Source organism: Pseudorca crassidens, chromosome 14 (genome assembly GCF_039906515.1).
Source record: "Pseudorca crassidens isolate mPseCra1 chromosome 14, mPseCra1.hap1, whole genome shotgun sequence".
Lineage (NCBI taxonomy): Eukaryota > Metazoa > Chordata > Mammalia > Artiodactyla > Delphinidae > Pseudorca > Pseudorca crassidens.
In genome coordinates this window covers 15620119-15639040 of record NC_090309.1, presented here as the reverse complement: position 1 = coordinate 15639040, position 18922 = coordinate 15620119, and the positions used below count along the sequence as shown (strand labels likewise).

General features: G+C 36.6%; 1 protein-coding gene across 1 annotated transcript in view; it reads left to right on the top strand.

Moving 5' to 3' along the window:
* The window catches only part of DNAH6 (dynein axonemal heavy chain 6), a 291954-nt gene that overhangs the window by 142906 nt on the left and 130126 nt on the right, over positions 1-18922 (top strand). The window contains exons 34-38 of the mRNA XM_067703886.1: positions 8179-8734; positions 9547-9669; positions 14996-15178; positions 15709-15852; positions 18120-18341. Coding sequence (XP_067559987.1) covers positions 8179-8734; positions 9547-9669; positions 14996-15178; positions 15709-15852; positions 18120-18341 — 1228 coding nt within the window. The remainder of the gene's footprint in view (positions 1-8178; positions 8735-9546; positions 9670-14995; positions 15179-15708; positions 15853-18119; positions 18342-18922) is intronic.

The window sequence follows — 18922 nt, the reverse complement described above, 5'->3', positions numbered from 1 at the left end:
CCTAAAAACAAAATCAAAAACGACCTTCAATCGTACAAAATATTCTCTTGAATTTGTCTCCTTGGAGCCCTCATCCTCCTCTCTGATCTACACTGGTTGCCCATTACCCCTGGTGCATGTCTGTCATCCTGGGATGCCCATTTATGACCTTGCTGGGGATTCTCTTTGCCTTTATCCACTATCAGATCCCCTGTTACCCAGAACATGTGTCTACTCACTTTTGGCAGAACATGATGAAAATTTCTATACAGTTATGTTTGCACAATTATGATATTGCTATGAGTGAGATCCTAAGAAGTACATTTCCTAGATCATGGGGTATGGACATTACGGATTTACATAGATCCTATCAATATGTCCTCCAAAGACATTTTACATTTATATAAACAGTTTTATGAAAATGCCCATATCCCTTTATATGTTTTGGAGGGAGAGATACCAAAATAGTAGCCTATTTTATGTATATTACTTTAATTATTAGTACCACTGAGCATCATTTCTTATGTTCATTACTCATTTATATTTATTATTCTTAGAGCATTATTCTATTGTGCTCTTTTACTTAGCAGTTTGTGGGAAATCATAAACTTTATCTGGTATAAAAATTGGAAATATTCTCTAAGTATATCACTCACTCTTTATGTTTAAAGGCTTTTGCCTCACAGAAGTTTGATTTTTGCTTGTTTTTATTTTTTCACTTTATCAACTTTTTTAAGTTATAGAATTTTTATCTTTTTGAGGTAGACTTTCTTAACACAGTGTTGTAAAGTTCATCTCTTATATTTTCATGTAGTACCTTTTTTCCTTGCTCTTTTTTTATCGACGTATAGTTGATTTACAATATTGTATTAGTTTCAGGTGTACAGCATAGTGATTCAATATTTTTATAGATTATACTCCATTTAAATTTATTATAAAATATTGGCTATATTCCTTGTGCCGAACAATATATCCTTGTAGCTTATTTATTTTATACATAGTAGTTTGTACTTATTCATCCCCTACCCCTATCTTGCCTCTCCCCCTTCCCTCTCACCACTGATAACCACTCATTTGTTCTCTATATCTTTGAGTCTATTTCTTTTGTTATATTCACTAGTTTATTTTTTTAGATTCCATATATAAGTGATAACATAAGGTATTTATCTTTCTCTGTATGACTTATTTCACGAAGCATAATACCCTCCAGATCTATCCATGTTGTTGCAAATGGCAAAATTTTATTCTTTTTATGGCTGAGTCATATTCCAACGTATATACGTACCAAATCTTCTTTATCCATCCATCTGTTGGTGGACACTTAAGTTGCTTCCATACCTTGGTTATTGTAAATAATACTGCTGTAAATATTGAGGTACAAGTAGCTTTTCAAATTAGTGTTTTCATTTTCTTTGGACTTATACCCACGAGTGGAATTGCTGGATAATATGGTAGTTCTATTTTTAGTTTTCTGAGGACCCTTCATACTATTTTCCATAGTTGGCTGCATCAGTTTCCCACCAAGAGCATAGAAGTGTTCCTTTTCTCCACATCCTCACCAACATTTGTTGTTTGTGGTCTTTTTGTTGATTGCCATTCTGACAGGTGTGAAGTGATATCTCATTGTGGTTTAGATTGGCATTTCTCTGATGATTAGTGATATTGAGCATATTTTCATGTGCCAGTTGGCCATCTGTATGTCTTCTTTGGAAAAATGTCTATTCAGGTCTTCTGCCCATTTTTTAATCGGGTTGTTTGTTTGTTTGATATTGTGTTGTATGAGCTATTTATATATTTTGGATATTAACCCCTCATCATTTGCAAATATTCTCCCATTGTCTTTTCATTTTGTTGATGGTTTCCTTTGCTGTACAAAAACTTTTAAATTTAAGTAGGTCCCACTTGTTTATTTTTGGTTTTGTTTCCTTTGCCTTAGAGACAAATCCAAAAAATGTTGCTACAATTTATGTCAAAGAGTATTCTGCCTATGTTTTCTTCTAGGATTTTAATGGTTTCCAGTCTTACATTTACGTCTTTAATCCATTTTAAGTTCATTTTTTATATGGTGTGAGAAAATGTTCTAATTTCATTGTTTTACATGTAGCTGTCCAGTTTTCCCTGCACCACTTATTGAAGAGACTGTCTTTTGCCGTTGTATATTCTTGCCTCCTTTGTCATAGATTAATTGACCATAAGTGTGTGGGTTTATTTCTGAGCTCTCTATTCTGTTTCATTGATCTATGAGTTTGTTTTTGTGCCAGTACCATACTGTTTTGATTATTGTAGTTTTTTAATATAATCTAAAGTCAGGGAGTGTGATACCTACAGGTCTTTTCTTCTTTCTCAAGATTATTTTGGCTATTTGGGCTCTTTTGTGTTTCCATACAAATCATAAAACTATTTGTTCTATTTCTGTGAAAAAATGCCATTGGTATTTTGAGAGAGATTGCATCAAATATATAGATTGCCTTGGGGTAGTATGGTCATTTTAACAATGTTGATTCTCCTAATCCATGAGCATGATATATCTTTCCATCTGTGTGTCCTCTTCAATTTCTTTCATCAGTTTCTTATAGTTTTCTGAGTACATGTGTTTTACCTCCTTAGGTAGGTTTATTCCTAGATATTTTATTCTTTTTCATGTGATTGTAAATGGGATTGTTTTCTTAATTTCTCTTTCCAATAGATTGTTGTTAGTGTATAGAAATGCAACGTGTTTCTGTATATTAATTTTGTATCCTGCACCTTTGCCAAATTCACTGATGAGCTCTAGTAGATTTTTGGTTATGTCTTTAGGATTTTCTATATATAATATGATGTCATCTGCAGAAAGTGACATTTTTACTTCCTTCTTTCTAATTTGGATTCCTTTTATTTCTATTTCTTATCTGATTGCTGTGACTAAGACTTCCAATACTATGTTGAATAAAAATGGCAGGAGTGGGCATACTTATCTTGTTGTGATTTTGAAATAAAAGTTTTCAGCTTTTCACCATTGAGTATGATGTTAACTGTGGGTTTGTCATAAATGGCTTTTAGTATATTGAGATATGTTCCCTCTATATCCAGTTTCTTGAGAGTTTTTATCGTGAATGAATTTTGAATTTTGTCAAATGCTTTTTCTGTGGCTGTTGAGATGATCATGTGATTTTTATTCTTCCTCTTTTTTGTTAATATGGTGTATCACACTGATTGAATTGCAAATATCAAACCATTCTTGCCTTCCTGGAATAAATCCAACTTGATCATTGTTATAAAGCAGAAACTAACACACCATTGTAAGGCAATTATACTCCAATAAAGATGTTAAAAAAAAAACAAAAAAACAACAACAAAAAAATGATGTATCATTGTTGAGAATTTTTGCATGTATATTATCAGAAGTATTGGCTTGTAATTTTCTTTTTTTTTTTTTTTTAGTGTCTTTGTCTAGTTTTGGTATCATGTAATAGTAGCCTCATAGAATGAATTTGTGACTGTTCCCTCCTCTTCAACTTTTTTGAATAGTATGAGAAAGATAGCTATTAGCTCTTCTGTGTATGTTTGATAGAATTCCCCCATGAAACCATCTGGTCCTGGACGTTTTCTTGTAGCAAGATTTTTTTTTAATTACATATTCAATTTCACATCTAGTGATCAGTCTGTTTATGTTGTCTATTTCATCCTGATTCTGTCTTGGAAGATTATATGTTTCTAGAAATTTATCCATTTCTTCTACATTGTCCAGTTTATTGGCATGTAATTGTTAATAGCATTCTCTTATGATTTTTTGTATCTCTGTGAGATCAGTTGTATATTCCTCTCTTTCATTTCTTATTTTTTTATTTGGTTCCTCTATCTTCTTCCTTAGTGAACCTGGCTAAAGATTTATCAATTTTGTTTATCTTTTGAAAGAAACAGCTCTTGGTTTCATTGATCTTTTCTATTGTTTGTTTGCTTTTTCAATTATATTTATTTCCTCTCTGATATTTATTACTTCCTTCCTTCTGCTGACTTTGGGCTTCGTTTCCTCTCCTTTTTCTGATTTCTTTAGATGGTAGGTTAGGTTGTTTATTTGAGATTTTTCTTGCCTGTATCACTATAAACCTCCCCTTTAGAACTACTTTTGTTGTATCCCATAGATTTTGGAAAGTTATTTTTTTTATTTTCATTTGCCTCAAGGTATTTTCTGATTTCCTCTTTGCTTTCTTCATTGACCCATTGCTTTCTTATTAGCATGTTGTTTAGTCTCCATGAGTTTGTGTTTTTCCCATTTTTCTTCCTGTAATTGATTTCTAGTTTTATACCATTGTGATCAGGAAAAAATGCCTGATATAATTTCTGTCCTCTTAAATTTGTTGAGACTTATTTTTGTGGCCTAGCATATGATCAATCTTGGAGAATATTGCATGTGCACTTGAAAAGAATGTGTATTCTGCTGGTTTTGGATGAGTGTCCTGTAGATATCTATAGGTCCCACTGGTCTAATGTGTCATTTAAGACAACTGTGTCCTTGTTGTTGTTGTTGTTGTTTTTGGTCTGGATGATCTGTCCATTGATATAAGTGAGGTATTAAAATCCCCTACTATTATTGTATTATTGGCAATACCTCCCTTTATATCTGTTAACATTTTCTTTGAATATTTAGGTGCTCCTCTATTGGGTGCATATATGTTAATGAGTGTAACATGCTCTTCTTTTATTGACCCTTTTATCATTAATAATGTCCTTCTATATTGCTTGTTATAGGCTTTGTTTTAAAGTCTATTTTGCCTGAGTATTGCTACCCCAGCTTTCTTGTCATTTCCATTTACATGAAACATCTTTTTCCATCCCCTAACTTTCAGTCTGTGTGTGTCTTTAGCTCTGAAGTGAGTCTCTTGTAAGCAGCACATAGATGGGTCTTGTTTTTGTATCCAGTCAGCCACCCTATATCTTTTTTATTGAAACATTTAGTCCATTGACATTTAAAGTGATTATTAATTGTTATGTACTTATTGCCATTTTATTACTTGTTTTACGGTTGTTTTGTAGTTCTTCTCTGTTCTTTTCTTCTTCTTTTTGTTTCTTCCCTTGTGGTTTGGTGATTTTCTTTAGTGGTATACTTGTGTTCCTTTCTTTCTTGTTTTTGTGTATCTATTGTAAGTTTTGATTTGTGGTTACCATGCTGTTTATATATGTTGACCTATAACTATATCTACTTGATTTAAACTGATAGCCGTTTAAATTCAAACGCCTTCTAAAAGATCTACATTTTTTTATTCCCCTCCCCCACATTTTATGGTTTTAATGTCATATTTTACATCTTCATGTTTATCCCTTCACATTTACTGTAATATAGTTGATTTTACAATTTGTCTCAATCTTTGCACTAGCTTATTTAAGTGATTGATCCACAGCCTTAACCATATATTTGCCCTTACTAGTAGGATTTTTCCTTCCCTACAAATTTTTACTTCTTGTTGTAGCCTTTTCTTTTCCACTTAGAGAAGATCCTGTAACATTTCTTTTAGGGTAGGTTTAGTATTGATGAACTCTTTTTGTTTTTGCTTTTCTGAGAAGTTCTTTATCTCTCCTTCAATTCCAAATGATAATCTTGCTGGGTAGAGTATCTTAGGTTGTAGGATACTCTACCCAGCAAGTAGTTAAGCACTTTCAGCATTTTAAATATAACATGTCACTCCCTTCTGCCTGCAAGTTTCTGCAGAAAAATCAGCTGATAGCCTTAGGGGAATTCTTTTGTATGTGATTCTTTGTTTTCCTCTTGCTGCCTTTAGAATTCTCTCCTTATATGTAACTTTTGCCATTTAATCATGATATGTCTTGGTATGCATCTCTGCATTCATCTTGTTTGAGTCTCTCTGTGCTTCCTGTACCTGGATATCTGTTTCCTTATTTGGGTTTTCTAGTTCCTTATTAGAATTCTCACTGTGCTCATCTATTCTTTTCCCTAGTTCAGTTAGCATTCTTATCACTAGTACTTTGAACTCTTTATCTGATAAACTATTTATCTCTGTTTCATTAGTTGCTATTTTAGATTTCTTTTCTTATTCTTTCATTTGGAACAAAGTCCTCAGACTTCTCGTTTAGCTTAACTTTCTCTGTCTATATGAAATTAGGTGAAAGAGTTACCTATCTCAGTCTTTTAAGAGTGTCCTTGTGTAAGACCCCATATGCAGTCTGCACTGTGCCCAGTGGCTTTGGTGGGAGAGCTGGATCTGAAGTAAGCACAGGCCACATCTTCCCCCAGCGTGTACTGGCAGCAATCCCTGGTGGGAAATGGGGCTGGAAATGGAGGGGCTAGAGCCAGAGTCAGGTGTGAACCAGGGCTTATCCTATGCTCAGTGGTCAACACTTGCCCTGTGAAGGGCAGAGGCAGGTCCCAAGGTGCTGAAGCAGAAGCCCTGAGGTTGGGTCTGAGCTGGTTCTATTCCCTCTAAGTGTGTGATCTACCCCTCCCAGCATCAGCACCTTCACTCTAGAGGAGCAGTGCTGAGTGAGAAGGGCCGGACTGGATGCCAAGTGCAGGTTGGGGCAAGTACTGGGGTGATCCCAACACATCAGAGTTCCAGGCCACTCACAATCCACTGCCTCCATAAGCTCCATCAATAGCCTCCCTTGCCCTATTCAGATGCAGTGCTGGGTCCAAACCCACTCCTTCCCCCTAACTGCACAGTCTCCTTGGCAATGGCAGCCTTCACCCTAGTGGGGAGCTGCACTAGAGCTAGTAGTGCTGGAGCAGGTGCTCAGCATGGGCCAGGGCACAAGGTGGGAGACAGGGGTTGTGGGAAACCAGTCAGAGTCCCAGGCAGTTTCATTCTGTTTCCTCCCCCTTGTTCTTGGGAGTAAACAACCATGGGTACACCCCTCACAAGTGGAGTCTGGGTTTCTTACAGCTCTGCTGGTAGTCCCACTGGCTTTCAAACCAGCTAAGAGGTCTTGTCTTCCCAGTGTCAGCCCCCAGGACTGCAGTGCCCAATGTGGGTCAAACCCCTCACTCCCCAGGGAGGACCTCCAAGCCCATGTAATTCCCTGCCTCTTGTGTGTCCCCTCCAACAGGCACAGGTACCAACCTAATCGCTCTTTCTCTTCCCTTCCTACCTGACTCTGTGTGGATCTTTCTTTACAATTTTGGCCGCAGAAGAGTCTTTCTGCCAGTCTCCAGTTTGTTTTCAGTGAGAGCTGCTCCACATATAGATGTATTTTTGATGTGTTCATAGAGGGAGATGAGCTCACATCCTCCTACTTCACCATCTTGATCTCCCTCATCTTGTACGTTTCTTGTCATTTTATATTAAGTTTTTTACTGCCTCTCAAATGTTTTTGTGTTATGTAGTGTAAGGTGGGAGTTTAGCTTCTTTTTTTTTTTTTTTAAACTGGGCCAACCTTTATTATTTTTTTTTAAACCCCACATTTGTTTATTTATTTTATTTTTGGCTGTGTTGGGTCTTCGGTTCTGTGCAAGGGCTTTCTCTAGTTGTGGCAAGCGGGGGCCACTCTTCATTGCGGTGCGCGGGCCTCTCACTATCGCGGCTTCTCTTGTTGCAGAGCACAGGCTCCAGATGCGCAGGCTCAGTAGTTGTGGCTCACGGGCCTAGTTGCTCCACGGCATGTGGGATCCTCCCAGACCAGGGCTCGAACCCGTGTCCCCTGCATTAGCAGGCAGACTCTCAACCACTGCGCCACCAGGGAAGCCCCTAGCTTCTTTTTTACCCATAGAACCATACCATATTAACTGTTTCCTACAGAAACAGTCCATTTTTCCTTTACTCCCTTTTTTATGTAGTACTAGTTTTCTATTTCTATTTCCATCTTATTTTTCTGAATATTTATATACCATTATAAGCACACATAAGTGCTTTGGGGAAAAGTTGAGATATAATTTTTAAAATAAACTGTTAAATTTGTCACCTGTATGTTTGGTACTATGCCACATATTGTGTATAATACAAAAATGTAAGAAATATTCCCTACCTCCAAAGGCTCCCAATCTACTTAAGAACATTGGTCTACTGTACAAGAAACAAACAAAATCATGCACAATATCAGAGAAATGATAGATTCTGGTATAACACACAGGATAATCTAGTACTGTGTGTTCAGAAGCAAAGATAATGAGAAAAATAGGACCCATAGTAATGTTTAATAAATTAATTGTAACAAACATGGGGAAATATCAACGACCAGTGTTCCTAACTTATTTTCTTTTATTTTTTACAGTGGAATCATATCTGACCTTTTTCCTGGAGTCCAAATTCCAGAACACGATTATGGTATATTGCAGTCAACAATTATAGATGTCATGAAGAGACAAAATCTTCAGCCTGAGACATGTATGGTTAAAAAAGTGATACAGTTCTATGAAACCATGCTAGTAAGGCATGGTGTTATGTTAGTAGGGCCAACAGGAGGTGGCAAGACCACAGTTTACCAAATACTAGCAGAAACTTTAGGGAACTTGAGAAAACTTGGTGTAGACAATCCCTTTTACCAATCCGTTAAAACATATGTTCTTAATCCTAAATCAATTACAATGGGTGAATTATATGGTGAAGTTAATAACATAACCTTAGAGTGGAAAGATGGTTTGATGGCACTAAGTATCCGAGCAGCTGTGAATGATACTTCAGAAGACCATAAATGGATCATCAGTGATGGGCCAGTAGATGCTCTTTGGATTGAAAATATGAATACAGTCCTGGATGATAACAAGATGCTTTGCCTGGCTAACAGTGAGAGGATTAAACTCACACCTCAAATCCACATGCTTTTTGAGGTAAATTGCATATTCCTTACTGTGGAGTGAAATCGTTCATTAGATTAGCATACCATCATTAATTTTTTTCTCTTACTGATGTACCATTGACTATCTGTAAGGCCTACCATGGTGTTTTGTTTACATACTAAATATTTACCAAATTGTCCTTTTATAATAGATTGTCCATTCTGACAACCAAAGTCTCTCAAATGTTTCTGTCTCTCTATAGACAGGAAATACAATAAATTCTAGCTTCCCAAGCATTTGTTTCTTTTCCTTTGGAGGCAGTATATATATATATATATATATATATATATATATATATATATATATATATATATATATATATATATATATATATATATATATAAATTTTTTTAAGATGAATAAATCATCCTTCTGTGGTATGAATATTTGGTGATGGGATTGGAAAAGGAATGTGGGCCAAATACAGCTACAAAATATTATGGAAGATACCACCCCTGCTGTATTCATTCATCAAACATTAATTGAATAACTACTATGTCCTGGGTATTAGGCTAGGTATTGGATATAAGAATGAAAAAGATAAGAAGAAAAACAAAAAGAAGGGAAAAGAAATACTTATACCTTCCCATAAGGATTTGACAGTAGCCTTCTACATTTTTTTTTCTCCTTACGCCTCACTTAACTTTTTCTTCTCCATTTTTAATCACTTATCGCTCCGCCATTCTCTTCCACACAAAGCCTTACAGTGTTAAACTTTAAATGTGTGATTCCTTAACATTGAATTTAGAGGAATAAGGAAGTATCATGTTAGCCATTTCCTGTTCGACGTTTTTCAATTTTAGGTGCAAGATCTAAAGGTTGCCTCTCCTGCAACAGTCAGTAGATGTGGGATGGTGTTTGTGGATCCTGAAGAACTGAAGTGGATGCCTTATGTTAAAACCTGGTTGAAGAGTGTTTCTAAAAAAGTAAGTGCAATCAGACACTCCCCACTGTCTCCATCTGTCAGGGCTCACCCTTCCCTCGAGTGCCCAGATAGCAATTGGTTAACGCCTCACTGTGCTTGATTGAGGGAATCCCTGCATTGTACATAGCTCTCTCCCCAGAATTCTTGGGATCTTCCAGGAAGGTTGTGTAGTTCCCAAAGCTGTCCTCACTTTTTGTTACCCTGCCTGGCTTCTCTCCAGACTGTTTTCTCTCAAATATAAACACTTCCTTGAGTTTCCCCAAACGCAGGTAGAACAACCTGGGGCATTAAAAAAATGACTTTGCAAGAGGCTTGAGATAATGAAAGGGAAGTACCTGGAAGGAAAAGAACAGTAAATCCAAGCATTGTTACAGTTTTTAGATTTTAGGAACCCCTAAAACCTCTCAGAGCCAAGAAGAAGAGAAAACCAGTTTACCTCCCACCCAACCTTAGGTCGATTACCAAAGACAAATTCTAACCTCAGAGGTACCATTCCACCCAAAGTGAAGGAAAGCTTTTACATTACTATTCAGAACAACTCAGTTCCATATTATCTTCTGTGCCCTCTGCATTCTAAAATACGGTTCCTCTTTACCTTAACAAGCGATGTTTTTTTCTTTTTGAGATTTCATTCTTTTTTTTTTTTTTTTTTTTTTGCGGTACTCGGGCCTCTCACTGTTGTGGCCTCTCCCGTTGCGGAGCACAGGCTCTGGACGCGCAGGCTCAGTGGCCACAGCTCACGGGCCCAACCGCTCCACGGCTTGTGGGATCTTCCCAGATTGGGGCACGAACCCACGTCCCCTGCATCGGCAGGAGGACTCTCAACCACTGCGCCACCAGGGAAGCCCTGAGATTTCATTCTTTTTTATTGCTGAGTAGTATTCCATTGTCTATATATACCACTTCTCCTTTATCCACTCATCTTGTTCGTTTTTTATTATTAATATTATTATTTATTTATTTATTTTTGCTGTGTTGCGTCTTCATTTCTGTGTGAGGGCTTTTGCTAGTTGTGGCAAGCAGGGGCCACTCTTCATCGTGGTGCGCCGGCCTCTCACTATCGTGGCCTCTCTTGTCGTGGAGCACAGGCTCCAGACGCGCAGGCTCAGTAGTTGTGGCTCACGGGCCTAGTGGCTCTGTGGCATGTGGGATCTTCCCAGACCAGGACTCGAACCCGTGTCCCCTGCATTAGCAGGCAGATTCTCAACCACTGCGCCACCAGGGAAGCCCTGTTCGTTTGTTTTTTTTACTTGGGGTAGAGTTGCTTTACAATGTTGTGTTAGTTTCTTCTGTGCAACAAAATGAATCAACTATATGTATACATATATCCCCTCTCTCTTGGACCTCCCTCCCACCCACCCCCATCCCACCCATCTAGGTCACCACAGAGCACCAAGCTGAGCTCCCTGTGCTATACAGCAAGTTCCCACTAGCTATCTGTTCTACACATGGTAGTGTATATATGTCAATCCTAATCTCCCAATTCATCCCATTTCTCCCTTCCTCACCATGTCCACATGTCCATTTTCTGTCTGCTTGTCTATTCCTACCCTGCAAATTGGTTCATCTAATGGATAAAGAAGATGTGGTACATATATACAATGGAATATTACTCAGCCATAAAAAGGAACAAAATTCGGTCATTTGTAGAGATGTGGATGGACCTAGAGTCTGTCATACAGAGTGAAGTAAGTCAGAATGAGAAAAACAAATATCATATTTTAATGCATATATGTGGAACAATCTTTTTAAGTGTTTTGCTCCATCTCATCTCAAGAAAGCCACTTCAAGAAAGCCATCTTCTTTCTGCATCTCCCCCTCCAAAAATGAATCAGAAAACTATTGTTTTCCTTATTCTTAGGCAACAACATTTTAATAATTTTGTGGTAAACTCTCTGAGTACCTTATTTTTTTTTAATTTCTTATTGGAGTATAGTTGATTTATAATGTTATGTTAGTTTCAGGTGTACAGCAAAGTGAACAGAGTACCTTATTAAAGACAGTAATTCTCAGAATTGAGACTTTATCATGGGCTGCCAAAAGATGTTAAACATTTCTGAATTCACTCTTTTAATAGACTTTATTATTTAGAGCAGCTTAAGGTTTATAGAAAAATTTAACAGAAAGTATAGAGAGTTGTCGTATAACTTCCCTCCTCCAAATAGTTTCCCCTGTTATTAACATTTTGCGTTGGTGTGGTACATTTGTTAAAACTGATGAACCAGTATGGATGAACCATACAGTCTTATGAACTAAAGTCCGTAGTTTACATTATGGTTCCCTTTTGTGTTGTACAATTCTATGAGTTTTGATAAATAAACAATATCATGTATAATATCATACAGAATAGTTTCACTGCCTTAAAAATCTGTGCTCTACCTATTCATACATCCACACCCTCTCAACCCCTGGCACCACTGATTGTTTTTACTGTCTCCATAGTTTTACCTTTTCCAGAACATCATATAGCTGGAATTATACAGTATGTAGCTTTTTCAGATTGACTTCTTTCACTTAATAGTATGTATTTACGATTCCTCCATGTCTTTCTGTGACTTGATAGCTTATTTTTTTAGCACTGGATTAATACTCCATTGTATGGATTTATCAAGTTTATCCACTCAACTACTGAAAGACATCTCAAAGTTTCCAAGTTTTAGCAATTATGAATAAAGCTCCTATAAACATTCACGTCCAGGTATTTGTGTAGACATAAGATTTCAACTCATTTGGGTAAATACCCAGGACTGTGATTTCTGGATCATATGATAAAACTATGTTTACCTTTGTAAGAAACTGCTAGTCTGTCTTCCAACATGGCTGTACCATTTTGTATTCCCACCAGCAATAAATGAGAGTTCTTGTTGTTCCACATCGTCACCAGAATGTGGTGGTGTGGTATTTTAGATTTTAGCCATTCTAATAGGTATGTCGCGGTATCTCATTGTGGTTTCACTGTGCAGTTTTCTAATATGTTGAGTGTCTCTTCATGTGTTTATTTGCTGTCCATATTTCTTTGATGAGGTGTTCAAATCTTTTGCCCACTTTTTATTAGATTGTATGATTTTTTTTCCACAGATGTCAATGACTACGCATTGTGCTTTATTTTTATTTATTTATTTATTTATTTATTTATTTATTTTTGCCTGCGTTGGGTCTTCATTGCTACACATGGGCTTTCTCTAGTTGTGGCGAGCAAGGGCTACTATTTGTTGCAGTGCACAGGCTTCTCATTGCAGTGGCTTCTCTTGTTGCAGAGCACAGGCTCTATGTGCACGGGCTTTAGTACTTGTGGCATGCAGGCTCAGTAGTTGTGGCTCACAGGCTCTAGAGCGCAGGCTAAGTAGTTGTGGCACAATGGGCTTTGTTGCTCTGCGGCATGTGGGATCTTCCTGGACCAGGGATCGAGCCCGTGTCCCCTGCATTGGCAGGCGGATTCTTAACCACTGTGCCACCAGGGAAGTCCAGGTTATATGTTTTCTTATTATTGAGTTTTGGGAGTTCTTTATATATGTTGGATACAAGTTATTTATCAGATATGTGTTTTGCAAATATTTTCTCCAAGTCTGGCTTGTCTTTTCATTCTCTTGACAATATCTTTCGCAACACACACATTTTTAATTTTAATCATCTAACTTATCAATTTTTCTTTCATGGATTGTGCTTTTGGTGTTATATCTAAAAACTCACTTCCAAACCTAAGGTCACCTAAATATTTTCCTCTGTTTTCTTCTAAGAGTTTTATAGTTTTACATTTAGGTTTATGATCCATTTTGAGTTAATTTTTGTGAAAGGCATAGTATCAATGTCTGGATTCTCTCTATCTCTCCTTTTTTTTTTTTTTTTTTTGCATGGGGTTGTCCAATTCTAGCACCACTGTTGAAAACACTGTCCCTTCTCCATTGGATTGCCTTTGTTCCTTTGTCAAAGATCACTTGACTATATTTGTATGAGCCTATTTATGGGCTCTCTATTTTGTTCCATTAATCTATTTGTCTATATTTTTTTTGCCAGTATCACACTGTCTTGACTACTGTAGCTTTACAGTAAGTCTTGTCAGGTAGTGTCATTCCTTTGACTTTGTTTTCCAATATTGTGTTCACTATTCTGGGTCTTTTCCCTCGCCATATAAACTTAAGACTCAGTTTGTTGATATCCACAAAATAACTTACTGGTATTTTGATTCAGATTGCATCAAATCTATAGATCACATTAGGAATAACTAACATCTTCACAATATTGGGTCTTTCTATGCATGCTCATGAGCTGTCTCTTAATTTACTTAGATGTACTTTGCTTTCTTTCATCAGAATCTTGTTATTTTCCTCATATAGATCTTGGAAATATTTTGTTAAAAATATACCTAAGTATTTTATTTTTTGGTGCTAATGTAAATGGTGTTGTATTTTCAATTTCAAATTCTAATTATTCATTGCTGGTGTATAGGAAAGTAATTGACTTTTGTATATTTACATTGTATCCTACAGCTTTGCTATAACTACTTATTAGTTCCAGGAGTTTTTGGTCAATTCTTTGGGATTTTCTATGTAGATAATTGTTTCATCTGTAAACAAAGACAATTTTTTTTCTTTCTTCCCAATCTGTATACATTTTTTCCCTTTTATTCTCCTATCGCATTAGCTAAGACTTTCAGTACAATGTTAAAAAAAGTGGTGAGGGAGCAACATTTTTTTTTAAATCTTTGGGAATCAGTCCTTTACCTTACACAGATATTTAAAATGTTTCTCTTTATACTTCTTCTTTTTCATTGTTCTTAATTATGAGAGATATCATCAATAGAGATGACTACATGAAATATATGTTGACAGTTTAACAAATGATTATAAAATAAACACCTCTGTACCCATTACCAGATCAAGATGTAGGACATTATCAGTGACCCAGAATCTCCCCCATGTGTCCCTCCCAAGTCATAGAAGGGTTTTCCTTAATTTAACTTGTTCCATATCTTGTGATGCTTATACCCTTTAGTCTAAAATCACAGGATATATTGCAACATACAAGTTGGAACCAACCCTTTTTTTTTTTTTTTTTTTTTGCGGTGTGCGGGCCTCTCACTGTTGTGGCCTCTCTCATTGTGGAGCACAGGCTCCGGACACGCAGGCTCAGCGGCCATGGCTCACGGGACCAGCCGCTCTGCGACATGTGGGATCCTCCCGGACCAGGGCATGAACCCACGTCCCCTGCATCGGCAGGTGGATTCAACCACTGCGCCACCAGGGAAGCCCTGAACCAACCCTTTTTTAACTTAATTATATATTTTATCTGGTCTTGCTAAAATATTATTTGTTTGTTTGATTTTTCAGCTGAATGAAGAAACTCAAGAATATATGTTGAATCTTTTCCAGCGTTATGTTGATGACGGTTTAAATTTTATCAATAAGAAATGCAACCAAGCAATCCCACAAGTGGACATAAGCAAAGTTACTACGCTCTGTTGCTTATTGGAGTCTTTGATACTTGGGAAAGATGAAGTTAATTTGGCAATGGTAGGAAAGGTTTTCTTACTGCTATAAAACTAGGAAAATGTGATTATTGTATACATGCTCTGCAAATAAACAACTCCAAACTTTCTGTCATATGATTATTTGATTTTCAAGTTAATTTTCTAGGGGACTAATGACTATGAATAGATTCATGCAATCTCAGATTTGGAAAGAATTTAGCCTATAGATTACTCCGCTACTCAATGTTTAAACTTCCTTACAGTATAACATAATCACAGTGTGTGTCTACTTAAATACCTTCATGCAGTTATAAACATAGTTATAATAGTTGAAAGACAACCTTGAGCTTTTGTTCTACATGCTCCTTGCCATTCATTTTCCCATCAGAGTATTTAAATATATACTATTATAAACCATCACTCTGTGCACCATTGAATGAAATATAAGAAACATACAATGTGCCCTTTTAAAAATGCATAATTCTAAACAAAACAGACTTTAGACTTTGCAATTTAAGATTCTTTTTACGTTAGCATATAAAATATTAAAATTCTTTCCCTTTGTTCTTTCAGGAGCAAACAAAACTGAACACCGTACTGTGTCAGACTTTTGTATTCTGTTACTTATGGTCTTTAGGTGGGAATCTAACTGAAAACTACTGGGATTCTTTTGATACATTTATTAGAACACAATTTGAAGATAATCCTGATGCCAGGGTAAGAGCCAAATAAAGTTAACTTTAACATAATAACTCTGAATCATTAAAATTAAATTTCAAGACTAAAACTTTAAAAGCCTTGGTCCTACTACAAATTCTTCATGTAAAAGTGTTTCTAAAATTATTCACTTTCTTAAACTATAGGTAACGTTTATTGTATTAAAAATTTTAGGAGTTCTCTCCTGGCCATGTGAAGAAAGTAAGGTATAAAAGTGTATAAAAACTCCCTACTATTAGCAAAAACATTGAATTTTAGTTTGTAAACTTATTTTTTCACAGTGTTATGGTTTAGCAATTCTGAAGCTACTTTCTGTATGTTCTAAAATTGAGCAAATGAATCAATATATTGAAGATAATGGCAACGAGGTTTCTCACTGTTAAGAGAAGGGACTTAACAAATATGGAAGAGAAAGATTAGAATGCACCTTGTGTTATTGGATTGGAATTATAGGTTTTGGTACTCATGGAATATATATATATGGGTCTATACATCCATCCATACATAAATTTCTTACTTCTGTCTGCTGAGAGGAACTAGAAGGAATGACACCTCAATAGCAATGAGCATACTTAGTTACTGATTTCTAAATACTATTCTCCATGAAAGAGAACCAAAGCACCTTAGTGAAACAGCTGATTCCAGTACTGAAGCAGGGAAAGTTCGAAGAGCCCAGAATATCTTTTGTCAGATAGTGAAGAAGTGCTTGAAGAACGACGGCACGTGTCAAAAGAGCACAGGAGAAGATTTTTCACTATGTACTCAGTTTTTTAATAGTAATATCCTATTATCTATTACTCTGTACAGCTGCTGTTGGATTTTTGTTTCTTGCCTTAGTAAATGGCCAGACAGCCATGTAATAGTAGCCAGAACTCAATGAGTGTTATAGATTCTTCTTTCTTTACTGACCTGAGTAAAGTGAATGGATTTTTTCTTCTAATTAATTTTTTTCAAGTATTTCCTCTTCTCTTCTTCCTTGTTGCCTCTGAATAACTCAGGTTCTTTTCATTTCTTTTCTTGGTTGTTAAAATAGCCTATTTATTATTCCCTTGCTTTTGGTCCAGTCCTGTCTAATTCACCTATACACCATTGTTTTTTAGAATTACAGGTTACAATCTATTAATTGGTCATGAAATCAGTTGAAAGACTCTTAACCCAATTTTTAAAAATGAAATATCCACTATCACAACTTTTAGTCAACACTATATTGGTGATCCTAGCCAGTGCAATAATGCAAGGAAAAAATAAACTTTAGAAAGGAAATGAAACTGTCATTATTTGCAGAAAACATAACTGAATATGTAGAAAATCCTAAAGTTTTCTTAAAAATAGAATAGAATATAAAATAGAGTGATAGTTGGGGTGAATATTATACATATTTGAACACACATATATATATGTATGTACCATGTCACCATGTCAAATTGAGTCACTGTCAAGTGTGCTTGAAACACCACTGCTCTGTACAGCTGCCAGAATGAACTTTCTGAAATGTAATCTGATCATGTCACACACCTACTTAGAATCCTTCACTGAACTCTTGCTGCAAGCTCTTTAATAAATGACATTTTTGTAATTTGGCCCCATCTGTGTTTCCAGACTTATCTCTTATAGTCCCCAACATGCATGCCGCTTTCCATGGCTTCCAGACCTGTTTTCTGAGCCTGAACCCTGACTCCTTCTTCCCCATCCCCATCTCATCCCTTCTTTACCTTGCTTGAAGGACAAAGACTGACTCTTGCTTGTCCTTCAAATCTAAGTTGTAGCATCACCACCCCTTAGAAGCCCTCCTAAATCTCTAGCCACAACTATAACTCTCCTGCAAGTAGAAATGAGCCATCTCTCCTTTGTGAGTGTACTAAACTCCACTATAACCCTTATTTCTCCATGAGTATTAACTAATGTGCTTGTGTCCCCCAGGTAGATTACAAGGTCATTGAAGGCAGAGGTTGGGTCTCATTCAGCATTTTCCCCTAACACCAAACACAGTATTTGGCATGGAGTAAGCCCCTGAATGTTGGATTGAATTGAAAATGATTTACAATTCTAATATGGGGTTTTGATATAGTCAATATATCAGGTTTTTACTGTACTGCATTGCATGATTAAGCTTAAAGAATTAGACTCTGATCTTAAACAACTACTTTTCCACAAAGGAACAAAAATCCAAATCCATCCATGTTCCATGACTGCCTTTGTTTCTGTGTAAATATTTCTGTTGCCATGTGTCAATCCTATTGAAAGTGATGTTTAATTTTATACTCTAGCTTCCCAGTTCTGGTGATCTGTGGAGCATTCACATGGACTTTGACACCAAACGGCTGGATCCCTGGGAACAAATCATACCCACCTTCAAGTACAGCCGAGATATTCCGTTTTTTGAAATGCTTGTCCCTACAGCTGACACAGTGCGCTTTGGGTATCTAATGGAAAAACTACTGGCGGTCAGGCATTCAGTGCTGTTTACCGGAATAACGGGAGTTGGCAAGGTAGGAAACCTACATCAAACAAGAAGTTCTGCCCGAAACAAGGGCATGGTGAACTTAGAATTGTAAGCTCCGTAAATAATACCTTATTTCTCAGGGGAATTCCTTTTGAATTTTGATTATTTTTTCAGGAAGAATGTGACTGTGCTGAATCTATATCGACTGCACAGTTTGCCACTTTCTGAATAAATCCTGGGTGTCAATAATATATATAAACCAGAAAACCCTGTGGACCAATCTTCTGTGTTTGGGGGCTTTTATGTTGTGTCCTTTAGAAGTTCTAGGGCTGCCACTGCACAGGTTAAGGTGGGAATTTGTCAAGGCAGTTTGTGTCCCCAATGGACTATTGATGAAGGTCAGTCTGTCCCCTCCTGCCCATTTACTTCTACCCGACACAGCGATGGTGTTTAGAAAAAGTGGAGTATAGAGGAAAAGGCTGATTGTTTGGTCTTCTTCTTGGTTTGGGGGGAATCCATATAAACAGACACTCACTGTTTCCCCTCTAAATTATTTCTGAGTTTCTAAATCTTACTATCAAATTGACTTGGATAGTAACCAAGATGGCTTTTGGTATGATCCTAAAA